Here is a 26,031-nt window from a genome sequence, read left to right as displayed (position 1 = left end):
ACGGCGGCGTCCAGACCAGCGTCAAGCCAATACACGGCGCGAAAAGACAAAAGTTGAAAAAAAAAAAAAAAAAAAAACCAAGACTTCCAAATTCCAAAGGCCAGCATAGGACGACACAGCGGGGCCTGGCCGACGTCATCCCGCGCCGAAGTTTGTTTCCTCCCCATGCCACACACACCACATCACGCGGCCCAGCAGATCGGATCACTGCCAATCACCATCATTCCGAGAATCAATGAATCCTCGCCCGTCGCGCCAAGGCTCTCGCCTGGCTGAGGCGGCATCTCAGCCTGCTCGCCTGCGGTCTTGGCCCCCGTTGCGAACGATCGACACGCCCGAGTCGGACCTTCTCCGGCCTAGGCAGAACATAACGAAGGACGAGGGAGAACCGAGTGAAGAACAAGCCGGGTACGTCAATCGCGACGGACGGCTCCTCTCCGCCACATTCCGCGCGGCCTCGCGACTCCAGGCGTGCGTCTTCCATCACTCGTCCCGACAGCCGTGGAGGGGCAGGTTCGCGAGGCCGGCCACCGTCTAGGATGAACGATTAGCATCGAACCCGGCACGCCAAATCCATAGGGTAGCATTGTGTTCAGGGTTGAGAGACTTCTTTTTGCTGCATTTCGACCTCCTAAACGCCAAACCTATGAGAGTAAAAGAGGGCTCCGAATGTGGTCCCGCGCCCTAGCGACTCCAAATTTCACCGTCATGTGACCATGTCTTCACCCAAGTAGTGTATCCCCTCCATCTCTCTTTCTCTCCCTCCCCTGTGGTCTCTCAACTTTCGGTCGCTAAAATGATGCAACATCATTTGTATGGATATTTTCTTAGGCGTCATCCCTCCCGCCTCTCTCACCACCGGCAATGATATGGATAAAACAGCAAGGTGGGGAAATGGAAAACAGGAAAATGAGAAGAAAGAAGTTGGTGAAATTTAACCGCGGCGTCCTCGGCCACCTCCCGGCATGCCTGGCATACCGGGCATGCCGGGCATACCGCCGCCCATGCCCATCTGCCGCATCATCGCCGACATGTCGGGCATCCCGCCACCGCCGCCGCCGCCGCCCAGCATCTTCATGAGGCTGCCCATGTCCGGCATGCCGCCACCGCCGGCCCCGGCACCGCCCATGCTCTGCAGACGCTTCTGCATGGCCGCCAGCTGCTGGGCTTTATTCCCGCCGGCCATGGCCGACTGCGCGCGCTGCATGTTCTTCATGTTGCCGCCCATCTTCTTGGCCATGCCGGCCATCATGCGCTGCTGCGTTAGGAGGTCCTCGACCTCGCGCACCGACGTGCCCGACCCGTGGGCCACCCTCGTCATCCGTGTCGGCTGCTCGATGAAAATCTTGCCGTCCGAGTCGAGCTCCTTGTCCGTCATTGAGTCGCAGATGTAGATCATACGCTTGAGCTTCGCGCTGCCCTCCTCGTCGTCCATCCCTTGCATCATGCCGCTCATGCCCGGGATCATACCCGCCATCTTGGACAGCGGGCCCATCTTCATGATGTTGGAGAGCTGGTCCCGCAGGTCGCGAACCGTGAAGATGCCTTCAGTGATGTGCTTTATCGTGTCTTTCTGGTCCAGCTTCAGGCTCTGGACGTGCTCAACGAGGCCGGCCATGTCGCCCATGCCGAGCAGCTTGGAGACGAACTGCTGCGGCGCGAAGCGCTCAAAGTCGAGCATGTGCTCGCCCGTGCCGATGAAGACAATGGGCGTATGTGTTGCGGCGACGGCGGAGATGGCGCCACCGCCCGAGGCGTGGCCGTCCGTCTTGGTGATGATGATGGCACCAAAGTCGGCCGCCTCCTTGAAGGCCTTGGCCTGCGACTCGGCCTGCTGACCGATGGACGCGTCGAGCACCATGATGGTCTCGTCGGGGCGGATCGCCGTCTGAATGTCCACCATCTCCTGGAACAGTGCCTCCTCTTGCCTGTGCCTGCCCGAAGTGTCGACGATGATGATCTCGAACTTTTCCTTCTTGAACTTGTCTACACCCTCCTTGGCGACGACGGCGGGATCCGTCTCGGTCAATGAGCCGTAGTAGGGAATCTTGGCCTTGGTGGCGTTCTGCTTCAGCTGGTCAAAGGCACCGGCACGGAAGGTATCGGCGCACACGAGACAGGCCTTGAAGCCGCGGGCCTGGTAGTGTCGTGCGAGCTTCGTACACGTCGTCGTCTTGCCGGCACCCTGCAGGCCGACGAACATGATGATGTTGGACTTGCCCTTCTTGGGCTTGAAGGGCTCGGCGTGGGGATCGACAAGCTTGACGAGCTCATCGAAAACGGCCTTCTGGATCAGGCGCTTCTTGTTGACGGCGGGCGGGAGTTCCTTGAAGTTGACGGTGCTCTTGATGGACTTTCGCAGTTGGCCGACGAGGCGCACGTTGACGTCTGCTTCGAGCAGGGCGGCGCAGATCTCCTTGAGCATGCCATCGAAAGCCTGTAACGCGGGGCGGGAGAGAGCCGTCCGTTAGCATAACTGTGCTTGTCTCTGCCAACCGGTGGCGATGCGACCAAGGGGGTTCTGCGGGGTGAGGAAGGGGGGGGACACGGAGAGGGCGGCGGACGCACCTTTTCGTCGAGATTGGGCTCTCTGGTGAGATTCGAGACGGCCGTGTTGATGCGGCGACCGAGATCTTGGAGAACCATGACGTGCGGTTTGCGGCTGTCGAGCCGACTTTGGGTTCTTTTGGTGATGCGATGCGTCCGAGGCTGGCGACGTGTTGCAAATGGGAATTTGGAGGTGGGATGTGGATTGCTACGCTGCGCTACGCCGGCGCCACCAGACACTCGGAATCCATGCCTCTGACTGGCGAGTCTGAAGTGTGGGGGGGGGGGGGTTGCGGTTCGCGGGACGTCGGATGCACCGTTTCTCCAGGAAACGCCAGGTACTTTGTATACTGTTGCAGCATCTCTTACACTGTACAATGAGCACTGTGAGAATATCAACGCTACTTCGGCTTTCTGACCTTTTGCCATGTGGTTCTGATGATGCCATGCATTCAACGGCACCATGCGCATACCTAAAGGCTGTTCGAATATTCAAGCATTTCCACAGTCGTGAATACCCCACGAAACCGGTCGATACTTCGAACCACCTATCTGGAACGTTGAGTAGGAAAGTCATGACCTCCGCCACCTCCTCGAGGTTCCCGAAAAGATTGCTATGCTACTTGGGGTGATTACGCTTGTTCTATGTCTTGGTAACGTCGAACATGTCTACTCTATCAATGCCTTAATAACTCTTTGTTGATTTTTCTCGTTTCTCGTGCTAAAAAGTGCAGTTCTTCAAGGTGCTCTCGACCCATCTCTCATTGCCGTATCAGCTCATGCCTCGGGGCCTAATGGTAGAACATCCGCATCAATCACCTCATAAAGCACATCAACCTTGACCCATTGGTATCATTCCTTCTTGCTTTTCGCCACGAACCGGGCTCTCACGCCCGTAAGCATCGCGATGAAGTAGTACTGTATCTCCTCTTCAGGGGGCATGACAACCTCCACGTCAAAGTGCTCCAGCAGAGCAGGGATGGTCTTGTACACCACCAGCTCGGCGAGGTGTCGCCCGGGACACATCCTCCCGCCGCCGCCCCAGGTGAGGTTGAAACGCTCCATGGACCTGACGTCTCTTTCCGCGTCCAGCCAGCGGTCCGGGTTGTACTCTTCCGCGTCGTCCCCAAAGATGGCCGTGTTCCTGTGCAGAGACACGGGGTTGCACCCGACGGTCGTCCCCGGCGGGAACGTCTGCCCGTGGACGGCGAGGCCTTCGGGGGGCACCGTGCGGGGCAGCGCCATCCCGAGGACGGGGTAAAGCCGTTGAGCCTCCTTGATGGCTGCCTGGGTGTAGACCAGACGCACGGCGTGGTCGTAGACCTTGGGATCCACGGCCGCGGAGCGCACCTCCCCGGTCGCTCTCCGCTGCACACCTGGGTGGGACCCGATCATGGCCATGATGGACGTCAGCGCTGAGCACATGGTCTCGTGACCGGCGCCGAAGTTGGTGATGGCCATGCGGCGCAGGTATGCCTCGGAGAACTCCGGCTTGTCCTTATGCAGCCGGATCAGGTCTGCGAGGAAGTCGTCCTTGCGGTCGTTCTTCGGGACCGGCTTACCCGCGAGGGCGGCCGTCACACGCCGCGAGACCTGCCTGTAAACGCCCGTGAAGAAGGGCCTAAAGTTCCGGGGCGTCCTGTACGTCACGAGCCAGATGTTGGCAAACGCGCGCCCGAGCGCCTTGGAGAGCAGCTCCGCCCGGACGGCTAAGGGAAAGAGCCCAAAGACGGACTTACGGCGCCAGCCCATGTAGCCGTGGCTGCTGGATGCGTGGTCCGTCCTGTCACGGAGGTAGTTGGGCGACCAGGAGAGAACGACAGCCGAGAGGGACTCAACCGCGATGATGTGCATCCACTCCTTCAGGTCGACCTCGGCGCCGTCTAGTGAGCGGAGGGTGGCGACGACCCTTTCCAGCACGGCATCGAGCGCTAGTTCGTGGCGCTTCAGATGTGCAGTTTGGTAGAGGGGTCCTATTAGTCGACGTTGGAGGCGGTACCTCTGCGTGTCGCGCTCGGAGAGCAAGTCGAGGGTATCGGGGGATGTAAATGTCGGCAGAGGGGTGTAAGTGATGTCCGGCCTCTGCAGCGCAGTAGATACTGTGTGATGGCGGTAAGTGTGGTGTCATGTAATATGTTCGGAAAGGCCTTGGCAGAGGACGTACGTACGGTAAAAGTCGGATTTTTCGTAGCCACTGCCAGCACCTGGGTGAGAGTTAGTGATCGTTTCAACCGTGAAGTAAGTTTTGACGATGAGCATACGGTAAATGTGTTTGAAAGCATCTGCAGAATCGAACCAGACCTCGTTCGGCCCAACGCGCACAGCCGGACCGTAGCGCTTGTGCAGCGTCTTACCCAACTTCAGCATCCGCCCGTTGCGAACTTGCCAAGCGTACCAGACATTGGAAATGGCCGCCAACCTGGGCCCGGGGACGCGAGCGAGGGGGTGGAGGAGCAGACGGTACCCGATGATGACGAACGTGACAAGGAGCAGGAACATGGACGTGAGCAGCACCGAGTCGCGGATAAGGGTCACTGCGCTGTGAAACCCGAGAGACATGCTGCGCACGCCGAGCGCCGGAGAAGACATCGCCACGCCGGCGCCACGGGCGGAAGCGCGCGAGAGCGTGGGGGTGGGGTTCGATATGGTGAGTTTGCACGGTTATGAGTGAAGGAGCAAGTGAGTGACTCAGTGAGAGGCGAGAGCGACATGAGTGAATGAGTGAGTGAGTGAGTGCGGTGCATGATGTGGCGGTTGGGGCTTTCGCCTGCGCTCGCTGTGGGAAAATTTTGGTTGCGGGCGGCTTTGCTGCGGCGCGCACGCCTCATCGCCCTTCGGACCGGCCCCACCAGGCCCGAACGGGGAATCGGGTAGGGGCGCGAGCCAATTGGCGTTTGGGTATGGTTTGCTGGTGTTCCCTTGGTGCGTGTACATTGGAGGCACGCTACAGTGGCCCGCGGAACGTTTAGGAGAAAGTGAGTGCTGTGCTGCTAAAATGTTGTCAATTTATTTCCCAGGCGCTGGATTAGAGATAGATCCCGGCGTTTCGTCGTTGTAGAGTTCTTTGCTAGTGTCGCGTTATGAACCTATCAGTGCAACAGATCGGGGGTAATCCCTCGGCCACAATCCAGATGTGATATAAACGCGGCGGTTCACCGACATGTCCAGAACCTCTTCTCCCTGTCCATCACTAAACTTATCTTCTCCTGCCTCACTGCATCTTTTTACTCACAAAATCTCCTTTTGTCTATACAACACGACTGAATCTTTTCTCACAAGCAGCAACATTTGAGAACATTTTCATTTCGTCTAACCGACAGGATGTGTTTTAACATTGTTTTCGCCATTGTCACTGCCATAGCGGCCGTCAGCCACACGGCGCCGGCGTCGCAGGACTCCAGCCCGGTCCCCACCGGCTCCGTATTCGCCTCCTAATGGCGGGGTAATTGGGATGAATTCAACTGCAGGGAATCCCACCCAGAGGAAAGTCATTTTGAAATGAAAATTACAAAATGATGACACAATCGCCTGTTTTCACTGTTCTCTTTGGTTTGCTTATCGATCTTGGAATATCTCTACTCCGTCCGATGAATACCAAAGTTAAACTGCTCCTGAAGGCCAGCTAGTCCCATCCCACCATTTACCAGGGAAGGTCCTTGTATAGAAAGTAATGTGTCTGGTTCTGGGTCAAAGACTTTCCTAACCTCCACTGTGGGACTGGGGCTTGTGATGAGGAGTTTAAAAGTTGGCCACATCCCATAACCTCCCGATTCTACCAGGCTTATCAAGCTCATGATGACAATATCCATTCCGTCCAAGTATTGATCAGCCTCATATAAGCAAATACCATCGATGAGACAGAAAACCTGCATATGTGACGACAGCTGGCGGAACAGCGAAATGAACACCTCACACAGAGCTCTGATGTCATCACGATCGAGGTCCTCCAAAGACATATTTGTCTCTGGTCGAATTGGACCAAACGCACACTGGCGCAACAGCTGATCGATGAGGGACCGAATTATGGCCGAGCCACCTCGATGTACGTCCCAGATCTGATGTCGACCGCAGAAGAAAACAAGACTAACGAAGTTACTGCCCAAGTTTCTGAACGTGTGGGTCAGAAGGGTGCAGACCACAGACAGAGGCGAGATATCGAAGGGCGGCTGAAAATCGCCATGCACGAGCAACCTGGCAGAGCTGCTCACAGACATCCATTTTCTGAAGGGAGATTCCCCCAGAAGCTGTTGCGCCCTACCCCCATCCCTGTGAAGCATCAACTCTGCGTTTTCTGTTACATAGCGAAGATCTTCCTCGTCTATGGCAGGGATGCATAAACAGGCCCATATGTCTTGGGGCGACCAGAAAATCTCTTCTTTGATAAGCTGAGGCAATGAAAACGGACCTATCCCCATTGGCGAGGGAGATCTTCTAGCTCCTGCATGTCTGGTCAGTATGCATATTCCGAGTTCTTAGGCAAAATATGCAGGCACGGCCATACTTTCTTGTCCGTTCAAAAGTGGATATACCTCGTTGAACAATGCTGCAAAGAAAGACATGCCCAAATTCATTTCCATATTGTGTATTTGCACGCCTTTGTGGATAGATCCGAGGACGTGCTGCATGAGCGCCTGTTGCTCCATCATCCTAGAATTGTCTGCAGACATTTCATTAGCCACACCGTTTCCAGTACCAATGTAATGCTTGACGTACCGCTGGCAACACGATAAGCCAATGACTTGCTTGCTTGACTTTCCAAAGAGTTGCAGCGGCTTTTGATTTTTTGGAGACTTTGAACAAGATTCTTTTGGTACTCTGGTCCCGAGAGAATAGCCATACCCGCTCGTTTCGCTGTAATACACGCAGTCAGTAATGTCTGGGGGTTATTTTCAAACCATAGCTAAATCCTGATTTAACTTACCCTGGTGACTGGTATAAAACACAATAGCGTGTTCAACAGCGTCCAAAATAGCGCAAATCAGATGACATGACGCCGAAGCAATGTTGTCGTCCCCATGATACGTCTGAAGGTAAAATTCTATATTCTCGAATGCTTCTGGTAACTCATCGAAGCTTGTTGCAACTTCCTCTCTGACTTCTGATACTTGACGATAGGCCTTGGAAACCCATTAGCGCGCGGAGAGCGTCATGGTAAGACAGTAAACTTACATCTAGCACGACTTTGATGGCGCCGACGACTGGCTTGGCGATGTCAACTTCTGGTACAAGTCTAGCAACCTGCTGCAACTTCGCAGTGTTGTCGTCTAAGACGCTTCGCATCTTCCTTCTGAACCTGCCGACTTGCTGTGGACCAGAATAGAAGTCGTATTGCTGCTGCGCCCGAGCTAGTATCGCCTGGACATCAGCCCATGTTGAAAGATGCCGGATTTTCCACGCTGGGTCTTTGATCTCGCAGGAAGAAGTGTCCAATTTTAGCATCTCCATTGCCTTTGGGAATATTTCATGCCAGAACAGCATATCGTTGACAGCGCTGGGTGCTGGTCTTTGCGACTGCTGGGGAAGAGAAAGAAGGTCGGACGCCGCCATTGTTGCTGTCATAATGTTTTGAGGCAATGATAGATCGGAAGGGAGCGGCCTTCGGGGTACATATTGTCCCTGTGATGGGCTGAATCGGACATGGCGAGCGTCAAATGCAGGATGATATTGGTGCAATCTGTTCTCGATAAAGTCCACCGCAGGAGAGTGCAGTTCGAAGGATGGCTGAGGCGTGGCAGTTTGCGTGAGATTTTCTTCATCCATATTATCAAACGTCAATAATAAGGCAGAGAACAGAAAGCACTTAATAGTTTGCAATGTATGGGCCTCTTCAGTTGTCCCCAGGAACTTCTTCTTTGAATGATATGAATTCTCTGCTTTTTACTGCTCAACCTGGGCTGGTGTGGTAGGATCAGGCTGTGCTATATTTCAAATCACACCTGAATGCATGATTATGTAGGTATGTTAGAAAGGTTCTGGTGTGGTAAGATCAGGCTGTAGTATATTCACACCCATACTCAGATAGATAGGCAAAGGGGTACATGTAACAGAAACTTACCGTTGGCTGAGCTTTGTGATTTCTGCCTTTTTCTGCTCATCCCGGTCTGGTGTGGTAAGATCAGGCGTGGCAGATTACTACCCACACATGCATATGCACACATAAGGACGTCTAATACTATACCTATAACAGTAAAGTGTGCTTTCATCACTTTAGAAATGACATGCTTATTGGCCACATTAATACTGTTTTGGGAACGGGGCGCAGTCACCCCTCTTCTAAACGAGGTATTAAGAAGGGCTGTATATACTCTGAAAAAACCGGTATCATGAATTCCATTGTTCTTCAAATCTCATTAAATTCTGCTGATAGTTTCTCTTCGATCGCCATTGTGCCTGGCAATCCCACGTAGTCAGCGATTCATATTTCAATCAGTTAAACTCGGGTTTTGCCAGTAAGCTCGCTTCCGGAAACCCAAATCAGCTGTACCTTGACTTCAATTGAAGTCATGGACGAAGACGGATCCAGCAAACCTGCGGCAGCAGGTGGCACCATGATCAACCTCGGAAATCAAGAAGACTCTCACCAACAGCTCTCAGATTCAGATGAACCTGTCCCTCTAAGGCCTACCACAGGCCAAGATGAGGAAAAGCTCGTACCCACTGAGATGAAAGTCTTTCAGGAAAGAGTTCGTGCTTTGGAAGCAAAGCTGGGTCTGGTGGATATGATAAATGAATCAACAATGGAGGGAACAGAATTGGCAAACTCCAGCAATATGAATCCTGTCACGGGAGGACCGGTGCTAGGGCCTTTTGATTATAAGGGACACTTGGATTTTTATCACGACGTGATGTACTTCTTGCGACGTGTTCGCTATACGCACCAGAGACTCAGCCGCTTCGAGCAAAACCAAAAGGAGATGGAAGAGTCGGTAAGAAAAGCAAGAAGCGCCCGAGTCCCCGATTCAGAGGTTATGAAGCAAATTAGCACCGAGGCATTTTTGAAAGAAGAGCCGGCCAAGGTGGTGCAAGTCGACTGGGACGTTTTTGCCTACGGAAAGGTAGACATGAAAGAATCGGTCATGGCGCCCATCGAAGTCATCTCCAGCGAACCGGAGCCTCAAACAATCCTCCAGCTGGGCCTCACTTCGAGAGGAGACAAACCGCAGAACCAGCTTCCACTACACCATAACGAAAGGGTTTCACCGAGATGGGAATCCTTGATTGAGCAACCCTTGCCCGAGCGAATCAAGATCAAGTCGGACGTCTTGGTCGATGTCTTTACACAAACCACGAAGGGCCGCAAATGGAAAGTGGCTGAGGACGGCTCGCTCGTTTTCCTACGGCCATACCAGCCGCTGATATATTGTCAGAGCCAACTGCGGGACTGTCTCGCTAATCTCGAGAAACAGTTCGAAAACTACGACGGGAAAGGAACCGAGCCAGATTCCACGGATGATAGTGTAGCAAAAACAACGGAGAACCTACCGCCCAAAAGTGCAAAAGACCACATGCGGGAGAAAGATGGAAGTGACCACGGCACCACACTCAACAATCAAAGCATCAGTCATGAAGATTACGATGAAAATGCCAGAAAAGCTGGGGATGGGGCTGAAGATTCCGACAGAATGGCGTTATCATCGTCCATCACAGCACTATTGCATTTGCGGTGCCTTGTCCAGTTCATGGACGCGGAGTTGGAGCCGAAGCGGGAATACATCAATAGCATGCAATGCACCCGCATACATTTCCACGACCTGTGGTACCTTTTTAAGCCTGGGGATGAGGTCATAAGTCAGGAGCAGAAACAGGTGTTTGTTGTGTTGCGGGTTCAAATTCCGCGTCACAAAGTTGAGGAACCTTGGGAGAGATGGAACCGGCGCCCCGTAAAAGATGATTCAGACTCCGACTCCGACTCTGACGGCGAGGACGATGAGGACGATAATCCGTTTACACTCAACTGTGTCTACATTGACTTCGACGGGAAATTCTTTGGTCCTATCGTGAAGAAATTCAAAATCTCCCCGTTTGGTGAGCTCAAGCAGATCACGTCGCTCCCAGTCTATCCTCTTCGATATGCCAGAGATACCCAGGCGAGGGACAACATCGCGAAGAGAGGCCGAATGCTGTTGAAAGTGGCCAAGTCCAAGGCCATGTACTACATGGGAGTCACGATGGACAAGAGAGATGAGATTGACAGTCAGGTCGTCATCGATTTCAACGAGGCACTAGCCGATGAGGGCCGTAGGAAGGCTTGGGAGCCAAAGATAGCACCCGTCAGCACAGCATCGGAAGCCACGAGGGAGGATAGGTGCATGGCTGTCTGTTGCTTTCGCCAGGCCGTACACGACGGGCTTCCTACCGATTTTAGGATGACCCAGGACTATGTTAAGACGTTGATACCCGGCACTTCTCTTCGACCACCTTCCCTTATCTTGTCACCTAGGTCTCTCGAGGATACTCTCGATTCTTTAAGTGAATTAACAGAGACCGAGTTTCTTGTCATGACATACCGTGTCTTCGGATTCGTTTTGCGAAGTCGTAAATGGGGTGAGCGTTCCACTCTGTGCTTCCTTCGTGGAAATTCAGACAATGCACTGACTATGTACATCTAGCTCAACTTGATCTAACGTTTTTGCATTATGAGAATTCCAATTCGAGGAATTTGACGATCAATGCATTTGAGAAATTGGAACTACCCGATGGGCACAGGGATATGGTCAAGTCTTTAGTCATGCAACACTTCCGCCACCGAAAATCCCATTTTGCGAGCGACGAGCAAACTGATTTGATTCAAGGAAAAGGTATGGAGTTCACCCTGAAAGAGAATGACGGAAAACCCTTCCTTAATTTCGGCTCCTCGTTACTTTGCTCCAAGGTCCCCAGCTGATGTGATTGCTTTAATCTTTAGGCAAAGGACTTATTTTGCTTCTCCACGGAGCCCCCGGTGTCGGTAAAACTACTACCGCCGGTACGCTGTTCTGGGTCTTCAAATGCTTCATTGTATTTGTGTGACTGACATTTGATAAACAGAGGGGATTGCGGAGCTTTTCCAGAAGCCATTATTCCAGATCACATGCGGTAGGGTAACCTTTCAACCACAAAGATTTCAAACTGACTCGTGACGTTTGTTCTATTCTTTCAGGAGACCTTGGTACTACTGCAAAAGAGGTTGAAGTTGAACTTGAGAAGAACTTTGCCTTGGCGAGTAGATGGGGATGTATTTTGCTCCTGGACGAAGCGGATGTGTTTCTGTCAGCGCGCGAGCGCATGGACTTCAACCGTAATGGTTTGGTCGCTGGTATGTCTCACTCATCGTTAATCTTCTGCAGTCGCCTCTCTTGAAGACACGTTTGTTTGACAGCATCCATACAGTCTTTCTTCGCGTTCTGGAATACTATGCCGGCATCTTATTTCTGACGACAAATCGCATCGGCGACTTTGATGAAGCCTTCGCCTCGAGAATACATATGAGCCTGTACTACCCGGAACTCGATGAGCAAAAGACGCTCAAGGTCTTCCGGCTAAACCTAGATCTTATCGAGCAGCGTTTCCAGAAACAAGGGCGGACAATCATCATTGATCCGTCTTCCATCGAGGATTTCGCCCTGCATCACTTCCACGAGCACAGATATAACCGATGGAACGGCCGGCAGATCCGCAATGCGTGCCAAACGGCCCTCGCGCTCGCCGAGTTCGACGCACAAGGTGGTATTCTCGATGTCAATAGCGAGATTGACAGAAATGCGGTTGTCAGGCTGCAACTGAAGTACTTCAGGACGGTCCAGAGGGCCTACCTCGACTTCGGAAAGTACCTTGGTGACATCCAAGGCGCCCAGGGCGACCGCAGAGCCATTGACCTCAAACTCCGGGCGAGGAATGACACAGCCTTCGAGACGAGACCGAGTCTTTTCTCGCAGCGAGAGGAGTCGAGGTCTTTTACAGGGCATCATGGGTTTCAGCAACATTTCTACAGGAACAGGAACTCATCGGAAATATCGCAATCTGCCATGGGCTCGCAACAGAATACGTATCAGAACTACCGTGACCGCCCAATAACTCCGATTGCAAACTTTGAACGGCAACAAGGTTCGGAGCCATATACTCCTCGGGTGAGCCACCACCAGTTGTCCAGAGACTCCGTTGGAAATTCTGGGGGTTACGAAAGTCCCGCTTCGTTTGCGCAGTCGAAGATTAGCCAACATGCCCCAATGGACATTCAGTACCAACAAGCACGGCAACCGAGCCAGCCATACGAGTCACCCCAATCAGGGCCGCAGCCAGGTTACAGTGGAGAAGCTCTCCTACGTCCTGATCTTAGCCCCGGTGGCTCTTCCTTTGGTCATCAATTTTCTCAGCCCCATCAATTGCAGTACTTGTATCGTGGAAACACGGGTCAAGAGGGTGGTTCACAAGATAACACTGGATTGCCTCAAGATGCAAGCGCCAATGTGCCCCGTCCCATCTATCAGCGAAGTCAGGAGGGACCAAAAAGTTGAAGCACCTTAACGGAGGAGGAGTAAATAAAGATAGGGCCGTGACTACAGTACTACTAGGTCATTAGTATTTGGACAGCAATATCAAGGGCCACATGATACCTGCCTCACATAACCCAGGGCCAAGCAAGTTGATTGGTATGATATTTTGGTGTACATCCTCATAAATGCGGACCGCATAGAGGAATACTGTCTGGTTTATTGGTCCCTATTATTGCTGTCGAAATACTGATGATCTAGTAATGTAGTAATTTGCTGTTGTTCCGATGCAGGGCGTCGCCATCTATCCTTGATAACGGAGGTTATATTATAAGATATGGCCAACCACTGCCTGGTTATCTCAACTTTCAACAAGGCAATTCCGGATAGCTTTCTTTTGCTCTTCATGCGTAACAGAATAGACTATTATTTGCCCTTAATATTCGTCATCACCTTGGCCTAAGTCACCACCCTTGTGATGTCACCAGTTGGATACGAACCAGAGAACGTAGGTAACCTCAATAACTAGGAGTTTGGAATTAACTATCCTGCAAAGCGGGACTCTACCTTGTGAGATGTGCTCCCGGCACATCTTCCTATGCCTAGAGAGCATCGGGATGCGGTAGAGGTGTTAATTATAACATGGATGAAGAGATGGTCTTTACTGGTATACAAATAGAGTCAAGGCTTGGACGTGACGTTTTGCACTCCGTACAGGGAGATCCGAGTTTCAACATCAATTCCTGCACATCTATAATCTCCCAAGACGACTACGATGTCAACGATCCAGGTCCTGATTTACTCGAAAGAACCCCCCCTTTTACTTGGGCTGTCCCGCCTCAACTCGGCCATGCAAAAGGAGAACTGTATCTTTATCGCAGAACTCAGTGACCTTTTTCACTTTTGAGCCATCTTCATTGAAATCCAAAAGCCAACTGAACTCGATCGGGTGAGACTCCCAGCCTGTCTTATACACAACATTCGATTTCGATGTAAATGCGGCCTTGCGAGTCTCGATGTCGATGACCAGATCTGAAATGACGGAGTCTTGCACAGAGTAAACTCGAATATTCCGGGCGATATTCTGGATGTACGCTTCATTGGGGATGCTGATACCCGCCGGAAGGCCAAAGGCCTTGACCATAGTACTCGGTAGCATATGACGGGTACAGTCGGCCGTCACGTCACGATTAATGAGCGAGGGGTCATTTTGTTCGTTGGCGTCTGTGTATGCTGCGAGGAAAGACCTCGTCGTTAGCTCGATTGTCTTTCGGAGTTCTGCAGACGATGGAGTGGAAGGCATGTTAACGATGGTGTTGGCTGACGAGGACAGGATTTTGAACGTGGTGTTGGAACCAACAAGAGATTTATAGTCATTGAAGATTACGGGATTTGCTTATGGCTGACAGCATAGAATGTGCCAAGCAGTGTTGATCCTCCAAGATTATCCCACGTCAGCGTTAGCGGATTGTATTGGGCAGTGGTTTTGCCTTTCTGCCGCCTGTCAGTCTCTGACTATGATTTGCATGCATCGCTACCGCCACCACTAATGTGAAGTTTAGGGTCAAGCCACAGTCGCCATATCTATTGACAATCTAAACGCTATCGCTGCATATCTAGCGTTTCCCAACATGTCTACGATGCTTTTAACCTAAGCCCTGTGTTCAAAAGAGTGCTAGCAACGTGTCCTGTAAAGAACGAAAACAAATACTATTGCAGAATTAAGAGTTATAACATCTTATATTTAGGGCCTGATCGGCTCCGCCGATATCATTTGACACTTCAAATAAGGACCGATATCACGGACCAAGCACCAGCCACAAGTACCAAAAAACTCAAATCGTGCTACACTAGGCCAAAAACAGGAGTATATATCATGATTTCAGTTCTACATTACAGAACTCTAATAATATTAGAGTAGGCCATGTACTACTAGGAAATATGACTTTCTTATTAGCAGATCTGCTAAATCCCCTACTTTCCCTATATAAATTATTACTGGGCTCTAGACTTAGGTTGAGTGTTAGAAATAGACCAATATCTCTAGCAACAGTAGGCAACAGTAGGTAGGCGCACTAGCAGCTGGGCGCTAGCAATAGTGGGCAGGCGCTGGCAACAGTGGTGCCAGTAGGCTACAGCTGGCCACAGCTGTTGCAGGGGCTCTAGTAGTACATTTATTAAATTAATCTTTGGCCTTGCATCAAACTCTCCTTAACCCTAACCCTATGTATTTTCTTATCGGAGTACAGCTGATATCAGACTGTTATCGGTTTTGCCGATCAGGCCTTAATGAGAGAAGGTATCTGCTGCGTCCCCCAAGTGACAGTTTCAGGCGTTGGCCGAGGGTAAGGCATTTCCGTCTCGGAAGCAGACCGAGCTTAGAACCGTGTGGGCTACGTCACTTGAAGAAATTGTTCGGATTCATCAAATTGAATAACATGAAATAAATAAGACTTGACAATTCAGGACTTGATACTCCGTATTGATTTCGAGACCAGCGCTAAGACAAACACGATAGTTTGACCATCCCATGGATAATGATGTCATGGCTCGCACGGGGACTGAAGCCGAAGGTGGATCCATTCGAACTGTGCCATCGACTCGGATGAGTGCCGAAAGCCATGTGTCTATGGATAAGATGGCCATCCTGCCTCAAAGCCTGCGGAACCCAAACTTCTTTCTCCAAACATCATTGAATGAAAATCTACTCGCCATTACAAGCTACTATAGAGGTCATTTCTCATGATTGATGTGGTACGGCACCAAGATTTTCGGTTACACCAAGCACAGACGGCTCAGGAACCTTATCAGGAGTCGGAGGGATTCAGGACCTGCATAAGCCGTGGCTGTTGCATTTAATGCACACACGACTGCATATATTTAGCTTATCGGGGCTACCCTCATACACTGTATAATGTCGACTAGCAGTTACAGGGGCTCCCCAACCCCGGACCCCTCATCTAAGGCGAGTCATTCTTATCGGTCCCCACACTCGATTGACCTAGCACCAGCGCGCATCACATGAAGACTTTGCAATTTGACTGAGACGAAATCTTGCAGTCTCTCAATGTGATCAAGGCTTCATCTTCATCTTCGAGCCGTAAGAGGAAACGCCACGTCAAGTCTGAGGCAGACGAAGAAGCTGCAATGCCTCCGCAAGCGGTGGTCAAAGCCCGGTCCGCAAACGCGTCAGTTTGTTCCCCCAGCAATAACACTCTGCCACATGACGGGCTGACTGACCGACGTTGCGGTATGCAGATGCAATACTTGCCGGAGACGCAAGGTGAAGTGTTCTGGGGAACAGCCTTGTAGGAATTGTGCGCGAAACAATCTGGACTGCGAGTTTGGCGATGGGCGAAAGCGGTATTCAGAATCGTAGGTTGATTCCGAAATCGGACTTCTCCATCCTCCTTACTGACCCAGTGACTAGCTACGTATCGGAGCTGAGAGCAACATTGTCACGATACGAAGATCAAATTAAAGGTACGAAAACGATTGAAAATTCCCTTTTCCGCAGCGTATTTGGGATGACGCTCGAGTCTAAACCTGAATAGAGCTCTCTAAACAGCCACGCCCATACCCCATACCCCAGTCAAGGCGCGTGTCCAACGCAGTATCAAATTCTAGTCCAACCGGCATTGCGCCTTTTGAACCGACCGGTGAAGTGCCACCTCCAAGTTATGGTAGGTTATTCTTTCCTCATACTCGTTGCATTCTCAGGCTAATTTCCGATGAAATAGCATCCATAGAAAGCGCGCCAGGTCCTCTCTTCGAGCAGCGTTTGAGAAGTCTTTTCCATGAAAACAATGGCAAAGATCGAGATTCGCCGGAGAAGGATGTCCCGGAACATTTGGAGCACGAAGACTCTAGAGACCTTCCTTTCACCCCTGAGTGGACCTCCACCAATGAGTTGATCAAGGGCATTCCTCACCAGGCTTTTCCCAAGGAGGCCGAGTCCAACCGGCTTTTGGATCTTTTCAATTCATACATGGGCGTGACACAGCACTTCCTAGACCAGCGAACGTTTACGGATAACATGACGTTGTTGTTCCAGAGCCAGGCCTCGCGCGCCAGGCAAATGGACACTCCGTGGTTCACTCTGTACTTGTTGGTAATGGCAATGGGTAAGTTGATGGAGGAAGATCCCCGCGAGGTCCGGGGTCCTCCGGGAGCGTTCTGGTTCGCAGAAGCGATGAGGCGGCTTCCGCCACTGCACAGCATCAGCGAATACGGTATTGTCGGTCTCGAGATTCTCTGCCTGGCAACCACATATTTGCAGTGGAACGACAGGAAAAACGATGCATATTTCTTCGTAAGAGTAACACTGGCCGCTTTCTCAGCCATGAACGTTGACAATTGAACAGGTGGGAATAACTGTGCGGCTTGCCCTGACATTAGGCTGTAACCTGCCATTCTCAGAGCAAAAATGCCTTCCCTCAGAGAGAGCGCACCGAATGAGAGTGTGGTGGACGGTGTATATGTTGGACCAGTACGTTACCTAACCACTGAACCAAAAGATAAACGAGCTGACTCTATTTCCGCCAGACGCATATCCGCAGGGCTTGGACGTCCGGCTTCTGTCGATGATCGCCACCTTTCCTTTGATCTTCCGGGGCCGTCGCCGGGCTTCGACTCTCCTGAGCCGCTCAACGTAAATGTACAAATTGCTCGCGCAACCGGCGAGATCATGTCTTGTAAGTGGCTTCAGCCTCCATCGTAACTTTCGTTGCTCGCTGTAGTGGTTAAGTTGGCTCACTGAGATGGACTACAGCACTGTACAGCAGAGGTGCCTTATCGCAAGCCGACCTCGTCCGGAAGATGCGTAACCTTCTCCAGTCGCTCCATGACACTGGTCGATCTATACCAGCAAACCTTTCCATAAACTTCAGCAACAAGCAATTTGAAGTCACCAGAGCCGGTGCATCACTGTATCTGAGGCTGTTTCAGGCAAGCTGGCTCCCTTCCCCTCTTGCATATTACTCCTCTCAGCCACCTTGTATGCTAACATAGGTTTGACTAAAGGCCATCATTCTTTGCATCAGACCTATCTTACTGCAAAAGGTGAAGGACAAGGTTCAAAAAACAGAAAAACAGGGATCAGTATCGTCAGCAATCTCTCAGCTCTGCTTACTCTGCAACGAATCCGCCTTGAGGATTATTCGAATTCTCATGGCTATGCAGAGGCAAGAGGAAATCGGTTAGTTGTGTTTCTCTGATGGTTGATGACAACAATATTGACAAGAAACTCAGCACCGTTCGCCTTCTTCGACCTAGATGCGGCCTTTGCTGCTTCCTTTGTCCTGATCATGCGCGGGTTTGCACACAAGAACGATAGCCAAAAACCACCGCCACAAGAACTTTTTCAAGCCATCGACTTTATGGAGTATTTGTCCCAGGCCGGCAACAATGCAGCAGCGCAGCGCCTCAAGGATGTACGGCAGTTCTCGGCTCATGTGTGGGCCAATGTAGTAGCCTTCGATAGGGATCATGACGTACAAATGGGAGGAGAATCCGGGGAAGCGCATGGGGCGCCCCACATGGTGAACACTCCCGGGTCAGTGTTGGCGGAACAGTCGGGGCAGCCATCGACGTCCCAAATGCCACTGGCCACACCGACGCCGACGTCTTCGGTGCCATCGTGGGAGGGTGAGATGTTTGGAGGACCTGGCGCCGATACTTATGGGTCGGATACGTTGTTTGGCTTGAATCTGGACGAGAATCTTGAGCAGGCTTTTGGATTGGAGGCTGCTGAGGGTATCTATAACAGTTTTAATGACCCTACACTACCTCTTACAGGAGTTGATCAGCTCGATTGGGCCGAATTAGAAAAGATGATGGCACCGGGTGGCATGGCTCATAGCAGTGGCATCTAAGACAGAATCATAAACAACATTAACGTAGCAACTGTACCCGCAGCACTGGATTGAAATAATTCCATAGCCAAATGACGTGCGAATTACACCTGGGCAGTGACTTGACAGGCTGGAGCCTTTCCGCTCGACCGTGGGCGAGAAGTAAGGACGAGTGGAGCCAATCGGGTTTCATCCGACGCCTGTTCGGCTGCCGAGCCGAGCAGCATCACCAAGCACGGGGAAGGAGTAGAACACCATCGGAAGATAGCCGAGCAGATGATGATGCGCCATTAGCCATGGAAAGAATACTTAATAACTCAGCAGGTCACTTCAAAAGATCTGAGTGTCATCAGAGCACATTTTAGCAGTTGTCAGTGAACCCCGATTTCTGCCGTCTTCAACCTTGACAAAGTCCAAAATGTCTCAATCAAGCTCAATACTAGGCAGCGTCGCCATCCTCGGCGCCGGCAATGAAGCTTCCCGCCGGATTCTCACCCAGGATGCCGTCAAGTTTCTCGTCATTCTCCACCGCACCTTTGAGCCAACTCGCAAGCATCTTCTGGAGCTCCGGGAGCAGCGTCAGATTGAAACAGACAATGGGCGCCTACCAGATTTCCTACCAGAAACCCAGCACATCCGTGACGACAAGAAATGGAAGGGTGCCGCGCCTGCGCCGGGCTTGGTTGACCGCAGGGTTGAAATCACCGGTCCTACAGACAGGAAGATGGTTGTCAATGCGCTCAACTCTGATGTGTGGGCTTATATGGCCGATTTCGAAGGTTAGTCAGCTTTACGGTCAGAAAGAGAGTCGTTCCCAGACTTACACATATCAGATTCCAACGGGCCAACGTGGGACAACATGATTTACGGCCAAGTCAACTTGTACGACGCCATCCGTCGCCAAGTCGATTTCCGACTCGGGGAGAAGGAGTACAAGCTCAGAACCGACCGCCCTCTTCCAACGTTGATCGCCAGGACGCGCGGTTGGCACCTGGACGAGAAGCATTTCACCGTCGACGGGGAGCCCATGTCCGGTGCTCTTTTCGATTTTGGGCTGTACTTTTTCCACAATGCAAAGGAGCTCATCTCCCGCGGGGCTGGTCCATACTTTTATCTGCCCAAGATGGAGTCCCATCTTGAGGCGCGGTTATGGAACGACGTTTTCAACATGGCCCAGGACTACGTTGGTATCCCGAGGGGTACGATTCGCGGTACTGTTCTGATTGAGACTATAAGCGCTGTTTTTGAAATGGATGAGGTTTGTAATACCCACACTTGTCACCTGAACGGGTACTAATATCTTTTACAGATCATCTACGAACTTAGAGACCACAGCTCGGGCCTCAACTGCGGCAGATGGGACTATATCTTTACCTTCCTCAAGCGCTTCCGCAACCGCCCCGGTTTCATTCTCCCCGACCGCTCCGACGTCTCTATGACTGTCCCCTTCATGGATGCCTACGTTAAGCTGCTAATCAGTACATGCCACAAGCGTGGCGTGCACGCCATGGGCGGCATGGCAGCCCTCATCCCCAGGAAGGACGACCCGGCGGCCAACGCCAGAGCGATGGACAGCGTGCGTGCTGACAAACTTCGTGAAGTCAAAGCCGGGCATGATGGAACATGGGTCGCCCACCCTGCGCTGGCTTCCATCGCAAGTGAGGTCTTCAACGAGCACATGCCTACCGCAAACCAAATTTTCATTCGACCAGAAGTGGACGTCAAACGCGATGACCTCCTCAATCCCGTTGTCCCTGGCAATATCACTGATGATGGTGTGAGGAAGAACCTGCACATTACTCTGGCATACATGGAGGGTTGGCTGCGTGGCGTTGGCTGCAGCGCAATCAACTATTTGATGGTACGTCGGAAACTCTCATATTGTCGATTTCAGACATTTGAGTTAATACGATTCTAGGAGGACGCCGCCACCGCCGAGGTGTCTCGCACGCAACTCTGGCAGTGGGTCCGTCACGGTGTCAGTACTGCGGAAGGCACGAAACTCGACAAGGCGACGATGCTCAACATACTCGACAACGTCACCGAAGAACTAATCAAGTCCGCACCCGCTAACAACAAGTACGAATTGGCGGCCAAGTACCTACGGCTGCAAGTCACAGGTGAGGATTATGCCGACTTTGTCACCACGTAAGTACCCCGTTCTCCGCTCTCGTAAGCTGTGCAATGATAACAGGGTTTAATATACAGTCTTCTTTACGATGAAATCATCTCCATTGGCCCGTCCTGGAAGCTTTAGAAGAGGATTCAGCTATGGAGTTTCATGATTAATGGGCTAAATTTGGGAACTATTCGAGTTGTGTAAAGCATGTTAGGCGCTAAGCGATAACGAAGCATTGTCTCCTACGTAACTAAATACATGTGAAGCCTCCTCCACACTTACAACAGTCACAGTTTCAGACAAACGAATATAACCGGGAACGAAACATTCAAAAGATTCAAACATCGACTTGGGCCTGATTCGAACAGACGCTCCCGAAGGAACAAGATTTCTAGTCTTGCGCATTAGACCACTCTGCCACCAAGCCGCGGGAAGACTGTGCTTCCAAGTGGAGATGTTTGCCAGTAGCCCAATCCCCGGCTAATCGAGGGGCTAGTCGGTACGTATGGATATAGAGTTCCCGCCGGCAATTCCCCCTGCCATTTTTCGGCCTTGGATCCGTCTCCAGCATGACGTTGAGCCGATAAGCGATATCAACGGGCCATGAGAGACCACTTATCAACTGCGTCGGAATCCTTTCGGAGGCTATCACCTAGCGCCCGATGTGGGGAAGTCTTCTTGGCCAGGAGTCGGATCTCGCCCGACAAAATTCACTACAGGATTGAGAGTCGCCTCGAAATCTGGTTGGTTCTTTTACGGGCCTGAAAAACACCAGAAGATCGTTGTTCTCCCATTCTTGTTTTTGTCTCACGAAATGCTGATATTGGTGTTTTGGTTCTGCTGTCCAATTTACCATCACAATGCAATGCAACACCACCACAAACTCCAATAAGCTTTCGCCTATCAATTTGCAGCTGGGTTGGCCTTCTCCCCGACTTTTTGCAGCTAGTGGTCTCCTAGATGGCGCTACTCAAGTTCTAACCTCAGAGGTTGAAACCGCAGCTGCGCTTATCTACGGGCCTCATGTTGGGCATCCGCCGTTACGCAAAAGTGTTGCAAAATGGCTCTCTTCTGTCTACGACACGGAGATGGACCATGAGCGGATTTCTATCAACAACGGTGCGTCGGGTAATTTGGCTAACATTCTACTCAAATTCACCGACCCCCTTTACACCCGCAAAATCTTCATGGTCGAACCAACGTACTTCCTCGCTTGCCCAATTTTCGAAGACAATGGTTTCCAAGGCAAGCTTAGAGGTGTGCCCGAAAACAACACAGAGGGAATCGACATCGAGTTTCTTAGCCGCGAATTGTCGAAAGCCGAGACCGAAGCTCAAGCAATGGCAAACTTTCAAGCCGATCAAGCTGACGAGCCGACCTTGAAGGTTGGTAGATCGTACCCAAAGATCTACAAATATGTCATCTACCTCGTTCCGACCTTTTCGAACCCTAGCGGAAAGACGCTCTCGTCCAAACTGCGCAAAGATCTTGTGGTTCTTGCCAGAAAGTACGATGCTCTCATTGTGTCCGATGACGTCTATGATTTCCTGAGGTGGCCGGATGGCCCGCATGCTCAAGGTTGCGTTGTTGCTGCTGTCCCACAGAGACTGGTAGACATAGATCGTAGTATTCCTGGCTACAGCACATGGGGAAACACAGTCAGCAACGGATCGTTTTCTAAGGTGATCGGCCCTGGCGTGAGAGTCGGCTGGGCTGATAGCACGCCAGCTTTTGCCAAAGAACTAGCGGAAGTGTAAGTACTCTTGAAAAGACAGATAGTACACATCACAGTTCCAACTGACATATCGAATTAGCGGTTCCTCAAGCTCGGGTGGTGCGCCATCACACCTTACGTCAACTTTTGTTGACAAAATGCTCCGCAGCGGCAATCTCCAAGCACACATCAAAGATGTTTTAATCCCCACATACAGAGAGCGGTACTATGCTCTCATGTCTTCCATCACTGATGTACTGCTTCCACTAGGAGTAGTTAATGAAGTTCACACTCCCAAAAATACTACAGCAGCGACAGTCGGTGGATTTTTCACATACCTCCGGCTTCCGGACGACCTGCCCCCCGCCCGAACTGTAGCTGCTATAGCTCTAGAAAAGAACCTACTACGTATCGCATTTGGTCACATGTTTGTCGTCACGGGGGACAATGGTAGCGTTTTTAGAGCAGAATCTAAAAATGGCTTCTCTCAGTGTATCCGGCTTTGTTGGGCATGGCATGAAGTGGACGAGATAAAGGAGGGTATCACAAGATTGGCAGATACGATTAATGAAATCAGAACAAGAATGAAGAGTGGAGAAAGGTTTGACGGGCAGGTTGCAATTGGTATAAGGTAGAGACCCATGAGTATCCAATTTTGGACGGAACAGTATCAGGTACCGGGGCTTATGGGTCAGCGCAACGAAAAAGATATCATGATTAATTGTAGTTAGATCCAATAGTCCCTCAAGCAAATTATATAATCGGAAACAAGACACCCTGAATAGGAAAACACGAACTAGGTTAACCAGGTAGTGTACAAAGAATACACATGAGGAAAACCCACCTCTTCAGGAAACCCATATTTCGTAATTGCCCGAACACTAAATATTATTTATCCCAAAAAGAGCCAATCGAGTCATCTTGAAACTTTGCTCAGACCGGAAACGTTGGAGGCAATGACTGGCATGTTTGCTAGAATCAATGGCCAAAAACAACTTTCAAACACAGCCAGCCTCATACTCTTCAAATGATGGTGGAAGAGTTTCGAACGAGCTCAATAGCTCCAGATAGTCTATCATCCATCTCCTTCTCCCTCTTCAACCCACTGTCCTCCATGGTAACTTCGGAGACAGGTTCAGCTGCAGCTATCTGGGATTCCTGTCGCAGTTGTCGTTTATGCAAGTAGTCTGCAATTACTACATGATACAAGTCAACTTTTGTAAGAAAGAACATGTGTGAATGGAAGGGTATAGCTCACACACTAGCAAAACCGCAGCAAGAGCAAATGACAAAACGGAAGGAAATCCTCGCTCGAATTTCGGCGCCATGGTCTGAGGAAAGATGAGAATAGGAAGAAATGAGTCTGGACAACAATGAGCCATTGTATCTAGAAATTAGAATGGTAGAAATTTACTCGTTGCATAGAACAGCCCATTCATACTGGAAATGGTTAAGGCACGTTCTTCAGCGTTACCGTTATTGACCTCATTCGCCCAAGTCTAGTTTCATTAGCCAGCGACTAGCACTTTGCAGAGTATATGTGCTACTTACCCAAGTTACGGCTGTGACGTAACCACAGGCGACTAGGAAGAATCCGACTACACGAGCCGCGTTTGTTGTTGGATAAGCCGTCAGAAGAGAAGAGCCGACGACAGTGGTGCACATCTCGAACAATTATGTTAGTGAATAGTCATAGCTCCTGGTATTCCTTACATACCAGAGGGCCAATTATCCAAAGAGGTCGGTTGCCCGTCATATCAGACATAAAACCCCATAAAAAGTCGGTGACCATGGTGACGAGGTTGGCGCAAGCAGGGATGATGTTACGCTGGGTGACACTATAACCATTCTCCCCTGCAGTGGTGTTAGCTTCTTCGTTTTCTATATATTGCGAAGCAGGATACCTACGAAGGTAGATGGCAAAGTAGCTGTTGGCTTGGCACGAGTTTCCGTACTGTAGATCTCATTTAGCTTTCTAAACAGTCCAGCCAAGGGTGACAGCATGCATTGTCTTGAGTTGATAATAACTTACGAGAATGTACATCAGACATAATATCCACCATCGCCAGTTGCCGAACATACGTTTGACCAATTCCAAGTCGACTATTCCGGTTATCTCAGCTTTTCCCTGTTTTGCTGCCCGTTGCATGGCGATTTCTTTATCTTCCTCGGTAAGATACCAGGCAGTCGTGTTGTGCGGGTAGTCGGGTAGAAGCCACCACACGGAGAGAGCTACGGGAAGAGACATGCATCCGCATACTGTCGCCATTATCAGCCAAAATACATTCACGAGCAGTATATGAATTCGCACTCACCGATGTACATCCATCTCCACCCTGCCATTCCGAGGTGTCCGTTTAGCGACTTGTGAACACCGGCTTGAAGGAAGCCTGAAGTAGCCTGACCGAAAAAGCCAGTAATATGCCAAATAGCCACCCGCTTGGCAAGTTCGGGTTTGGTATACCATGAGCCCAGGAGAAAGATTATGATAGGAGAAAATCCTGACTCGAAGAGACCAATCATGAAGCGAAACGCGTACATATGATTGCTGCTCTGGGCGGCAGCCTGAGCGAACCTAAAGCAATCAATGTTTTGTCAGAAGGCAAGGAACTTGATATTTTCGATACAAAGAAGTATTCAGAGGCGATAAAATTGAGTAAGACGTACGTGAAGGCCGTCCAGCCCAGCTCACAGAAAATAATGCAGTAGCGTGGGCGGATCTTTAGGGCGATTAGGTTAGATGGGATCTGCATGATGGCAAAGGCAATCGTATAGCACACTAAAATGCTGTCAACTGCGTGTTAAAGCCTGATTAGTCTCGAGAATGAACTTACTTAGCATGTAAGTGTACTCGTTGCCTTGGATATTCAGGTCCTCTTTCATTCCGCTAACGTCTAACCTCGCATATTAGACTTGATCATTCCTTGAAAGCAACCTCGGCAACCAACAAGCATTTGTGATATTACTCTGGTCGATATATTTCATCCACTGTGGCAGTCAGCTATCGTAATGACTAATAAGATGATATCTGGAACCCACCCATCCAAGCGTTGCACAAATAAGAATACCAAAATCTAGCTTTCGAACCAAAGAACGCTCCTGTTTTGTATCAATCATGGGCTTATGAGGCTATTTTGGAATTTCTCAAATATTTCGTACCTTAGGAGACTTCAAGTGTTGATCAGCGTCCCAAAGATGATACAGAATTCTCTTTGTCATAGGGAGAGTTTGGAGCGCATCCTCGTGCGCACCAATGCCAGCATCCGAAGTAGAGACTGTAGAGGCAGTGCTCACAGGGTCCATATTGCCTGTCTTTTTTTCGTCGCCCAT

General features: G+C 50.7%; 9 protein-coding genes and 1 non-coding gene across 10 annotated transcripts; 4 read left to right on the top strand and 6 right to left on the bottom strand.

Annotated features, from left to right (window-relative positions):
• Positions 1 to 934: 934 nt before the first annotated feature.
• LY79DRAFT_526140 (signal recognition particle protein) lies at positions 935 to 2,646 on the bottom strand (the record flags this gene model as incomplete). The annotated part of the gene is made up of 2 exons (XM_060555810.1): positions 935 to 2,437; positions 2,569 to 2,646. 2 exons carry the CDS (start codon positions 2,644 to 2,646, stop codon positions 935 to 937), a joined length of 1,581 nt encoding a protein of 526 aa, XP_060408911.1.
• A 526-nt stretch (positions 2,647 to 3,172) lies between these two features.
• LY79DRAFT_569012 (cytochrome P450) lies at positions 3,173 to 5,314 on the bottom strand. Its single transcript, XM_060559020.1, has 3 exons — positions 4,809 to 5,314; positions 4,716 to 4,751; positions 3,173 to 4,646 (listed from the first exon to the last, which is right to left on the bottom strand). Exons 1-3 carry the CDS (start codon positions 5,134 to 5,136, stop codon positions 3,400 to 3,402), a joined length of 1,611 nt encoding a protein of 536 aa, XP_060408910.1. The 5' UTR covers positions 5,137 to 5,314; the 3' UTR covers positions 3,173 to 3,399.
• Positions 5,315 to 5,737: 423 nt separating this feature from the next.
• LY79DRAFT_662919 (uncharacterized protein) lies at positions 5,738 to 8,558 on the bottom strand. Its single transcript, XM_060562828.1, has 5 exons — positions 7,717 to 8,558; positions 7,469 to 7,664; positions 7,261 to 7,398; positions 7,049 to 7,204; positions 5,738 to 6,985 (listed from the first exon to the last, which is right to left on the bottom strand). The coding sequence occupies exons 1-5, from the start codon at positions 8,305 to 8,307 to the stop codon at positions 6,123 to 6,125; spliced, it is 1,944 nt and encodes a 647-aa protein (XP_060408909.1). The 5' UTR covers positions 8,308 to 8,558; the 3' UTR covers positions 5,738 to 6,122.
• A 323-nt stretch (positions 8,559 to 8,881) lies between these two features.
• On the top strand, positions 8,882 to 13,402 carry LY79DRAFT_569008 (uncharacterized protein). The gene is made up of 6 exons (XM_060559019.1): positions 8,882 to 11,091; positions 11,157 to 11,345; positions 11,453 to 11,512; positions 11,575 to 11,622; positions 11,687 to 11,842; positions 11,917 to 13,402. The coding sequence occupies exons 1-6, from the start codon at positions 9,051 to 9,053 to the stop codon at positions 13,038 to 13,040; spliced, it is 3,618 nt and encodes a 1,205-aa protein (XP_060408908.1). The 5' UTR covers positions 8,882 to 9,050; the 3' UTR covers positions 13,041 to 13,402.
• A 122-nt stretch (positions 13,403 to 13,524) lies between these two features.
• Positions 13,525 to 14,493, bottom strand: LY79DRAFT_569007 (uncharacterized protein). The gene has a single exon (XM_060559018.1). The coding sequence runs from the start codon at positions 14,317 to 14,319 to the stop codon at positions 13,837 to 13,839; it is 483 nt and encodes a 160-aa protein (XP_060408907.1). The 5' UTR covers positions 14,320 to 14,493; the 3' UTR covers positions 13,525 to 13,836.
• Positions 14,494 to 15,696: 1,203 nt separating this feature from the next.
• On the top strand, positions 15,697 to 18,956 carry LY79DRAFT_569006 (fungal-specific transcription factor domain-containing protein). The gene is made up of 10 exons (XM_060559017.1): positions 15,697 to 16,204; positions 16,275 to 16,391; positions 16,447 to 16,499; positions 16,571 to 16,699; positions 16,757 to 17,328; positions 17,381 to 17,505; positions 17,562 to 17,710; positions 17,788 to 17,963; positions 18,039 to 18,213; positions 18,267 to 18,956. The coding sequence occupies exons 1-10, from the start codon at positions 16,164 to 16,166 to the stop codon at positions 18,887 to 18,889; spliced, it is 2,160 nt and encodes a 719-aa protein (XP_060408906.1). The 5' UTR covers positions 15,697 to 16,163; the 3' UTR covers positions 18,890 to 18,956.
• Positions 18,957 to 19,148: 192 nt separating this feature from the next.
• Positions 19,149 to 21,109, top strand: LY79DRAFT_415890 (malate synthase A). Its single transcript, XM_060553126.1, has 4 exons — positions 19,149 to 19,647; positions 19,702 to 20,126; positions 20,178 to 20,729; positions 20,787 to 21,109. Exons 1-4 carry the CDS (start codon positions 19,287 to 19,289, stop codon positions 21,018 to 21,020), a joined length of 1,572 nt encoding a protein of 523 aa, XP_060408905.1. The 5' UTR covers positions 19,149 to 19,286; the 3' UTR covers positions 21,021 to 21,109.
• Positions 21,110 to 21,332: 223 nt separating this feature from the next.
• Positions 21,333 to 21,414, bottom strand: LY79DRAFT_t253. The gene has a single exon. It is a non-coding gene; the product is annotated as a tRNA-Ser (tRNA).
• A 433-nt stretch (positions 21,415 to 21,847) lies between these two features.
• On the top strand, positions 21,848 to 23,336 carry LY79DRAFT_526091 (aminotransferase; the record flags this gene model as incomplete). Its single annotated transcript, XM_060555803.1, has 2 exons — positions 21,848 to 22,740; positions 22,802 to 23,336. 2 exons carry the CDS (start codon positions 21,848 to 21,850, stop codon positions 23,334 to 23,336), a joined length of 1,428 nt encoding a protein of 475 aa, XP_060408904.1.
• A 388-nt stretch (positions 23,337 to 23,724) lies between these two features.
• Positions 23,725 to 26,004, bottom strand: LY79DRAFT_526116 (pantothenate transporter liz1; the record flags this gene model as incomplete). The annotated part of the gene is made up of 13 exons (XM_060555806.1): positions 23,725 to 23,897; positions 23,960 to 24,064; positions 24,116 to 24,200; positions 24,253 to 24,366; positions 24,419 to 24,555; positions 24,610 to 24,655; positions 24,734 to 24,960; positions 25,017 to 25,276; positions 25,369 to 25,480; positions 25,536 to 25,595; positions 25,650 to 25,689; positions 25,741 to 25,800; positions 25,861 to 26,004. 13 exons carry the CDS (start codon positions 26,002 to 26,004, stop codon positions 23,725 to 23,727), a joined length of 1,563 nt encoding a protein of 520 aa, XP_060408903.1.
• Between the last annotated feature and the right edge of the window lie 27 nt (positions 26,005 to 26,031).

The sequence above is a fragment of the Colletotrichum navitas genome (genome assembly GCF_030913465.1).
Source record: "Colletotrichum navitas strain CBS 125086 chromosome Unknown LY79scaffold_96, whole genome shotgun sequence".
NCBI lineage: Eukaryota > Fungi > Ascomycota > Sordariomycetes > Glomerellales > Glomerellaceae > Colletotrichum > Colletotrichum navitas.
Note: the sequence above shows the minus strand (reverse complement) of the source record. Positions and strands in the feature narration are given on the sequence as shown.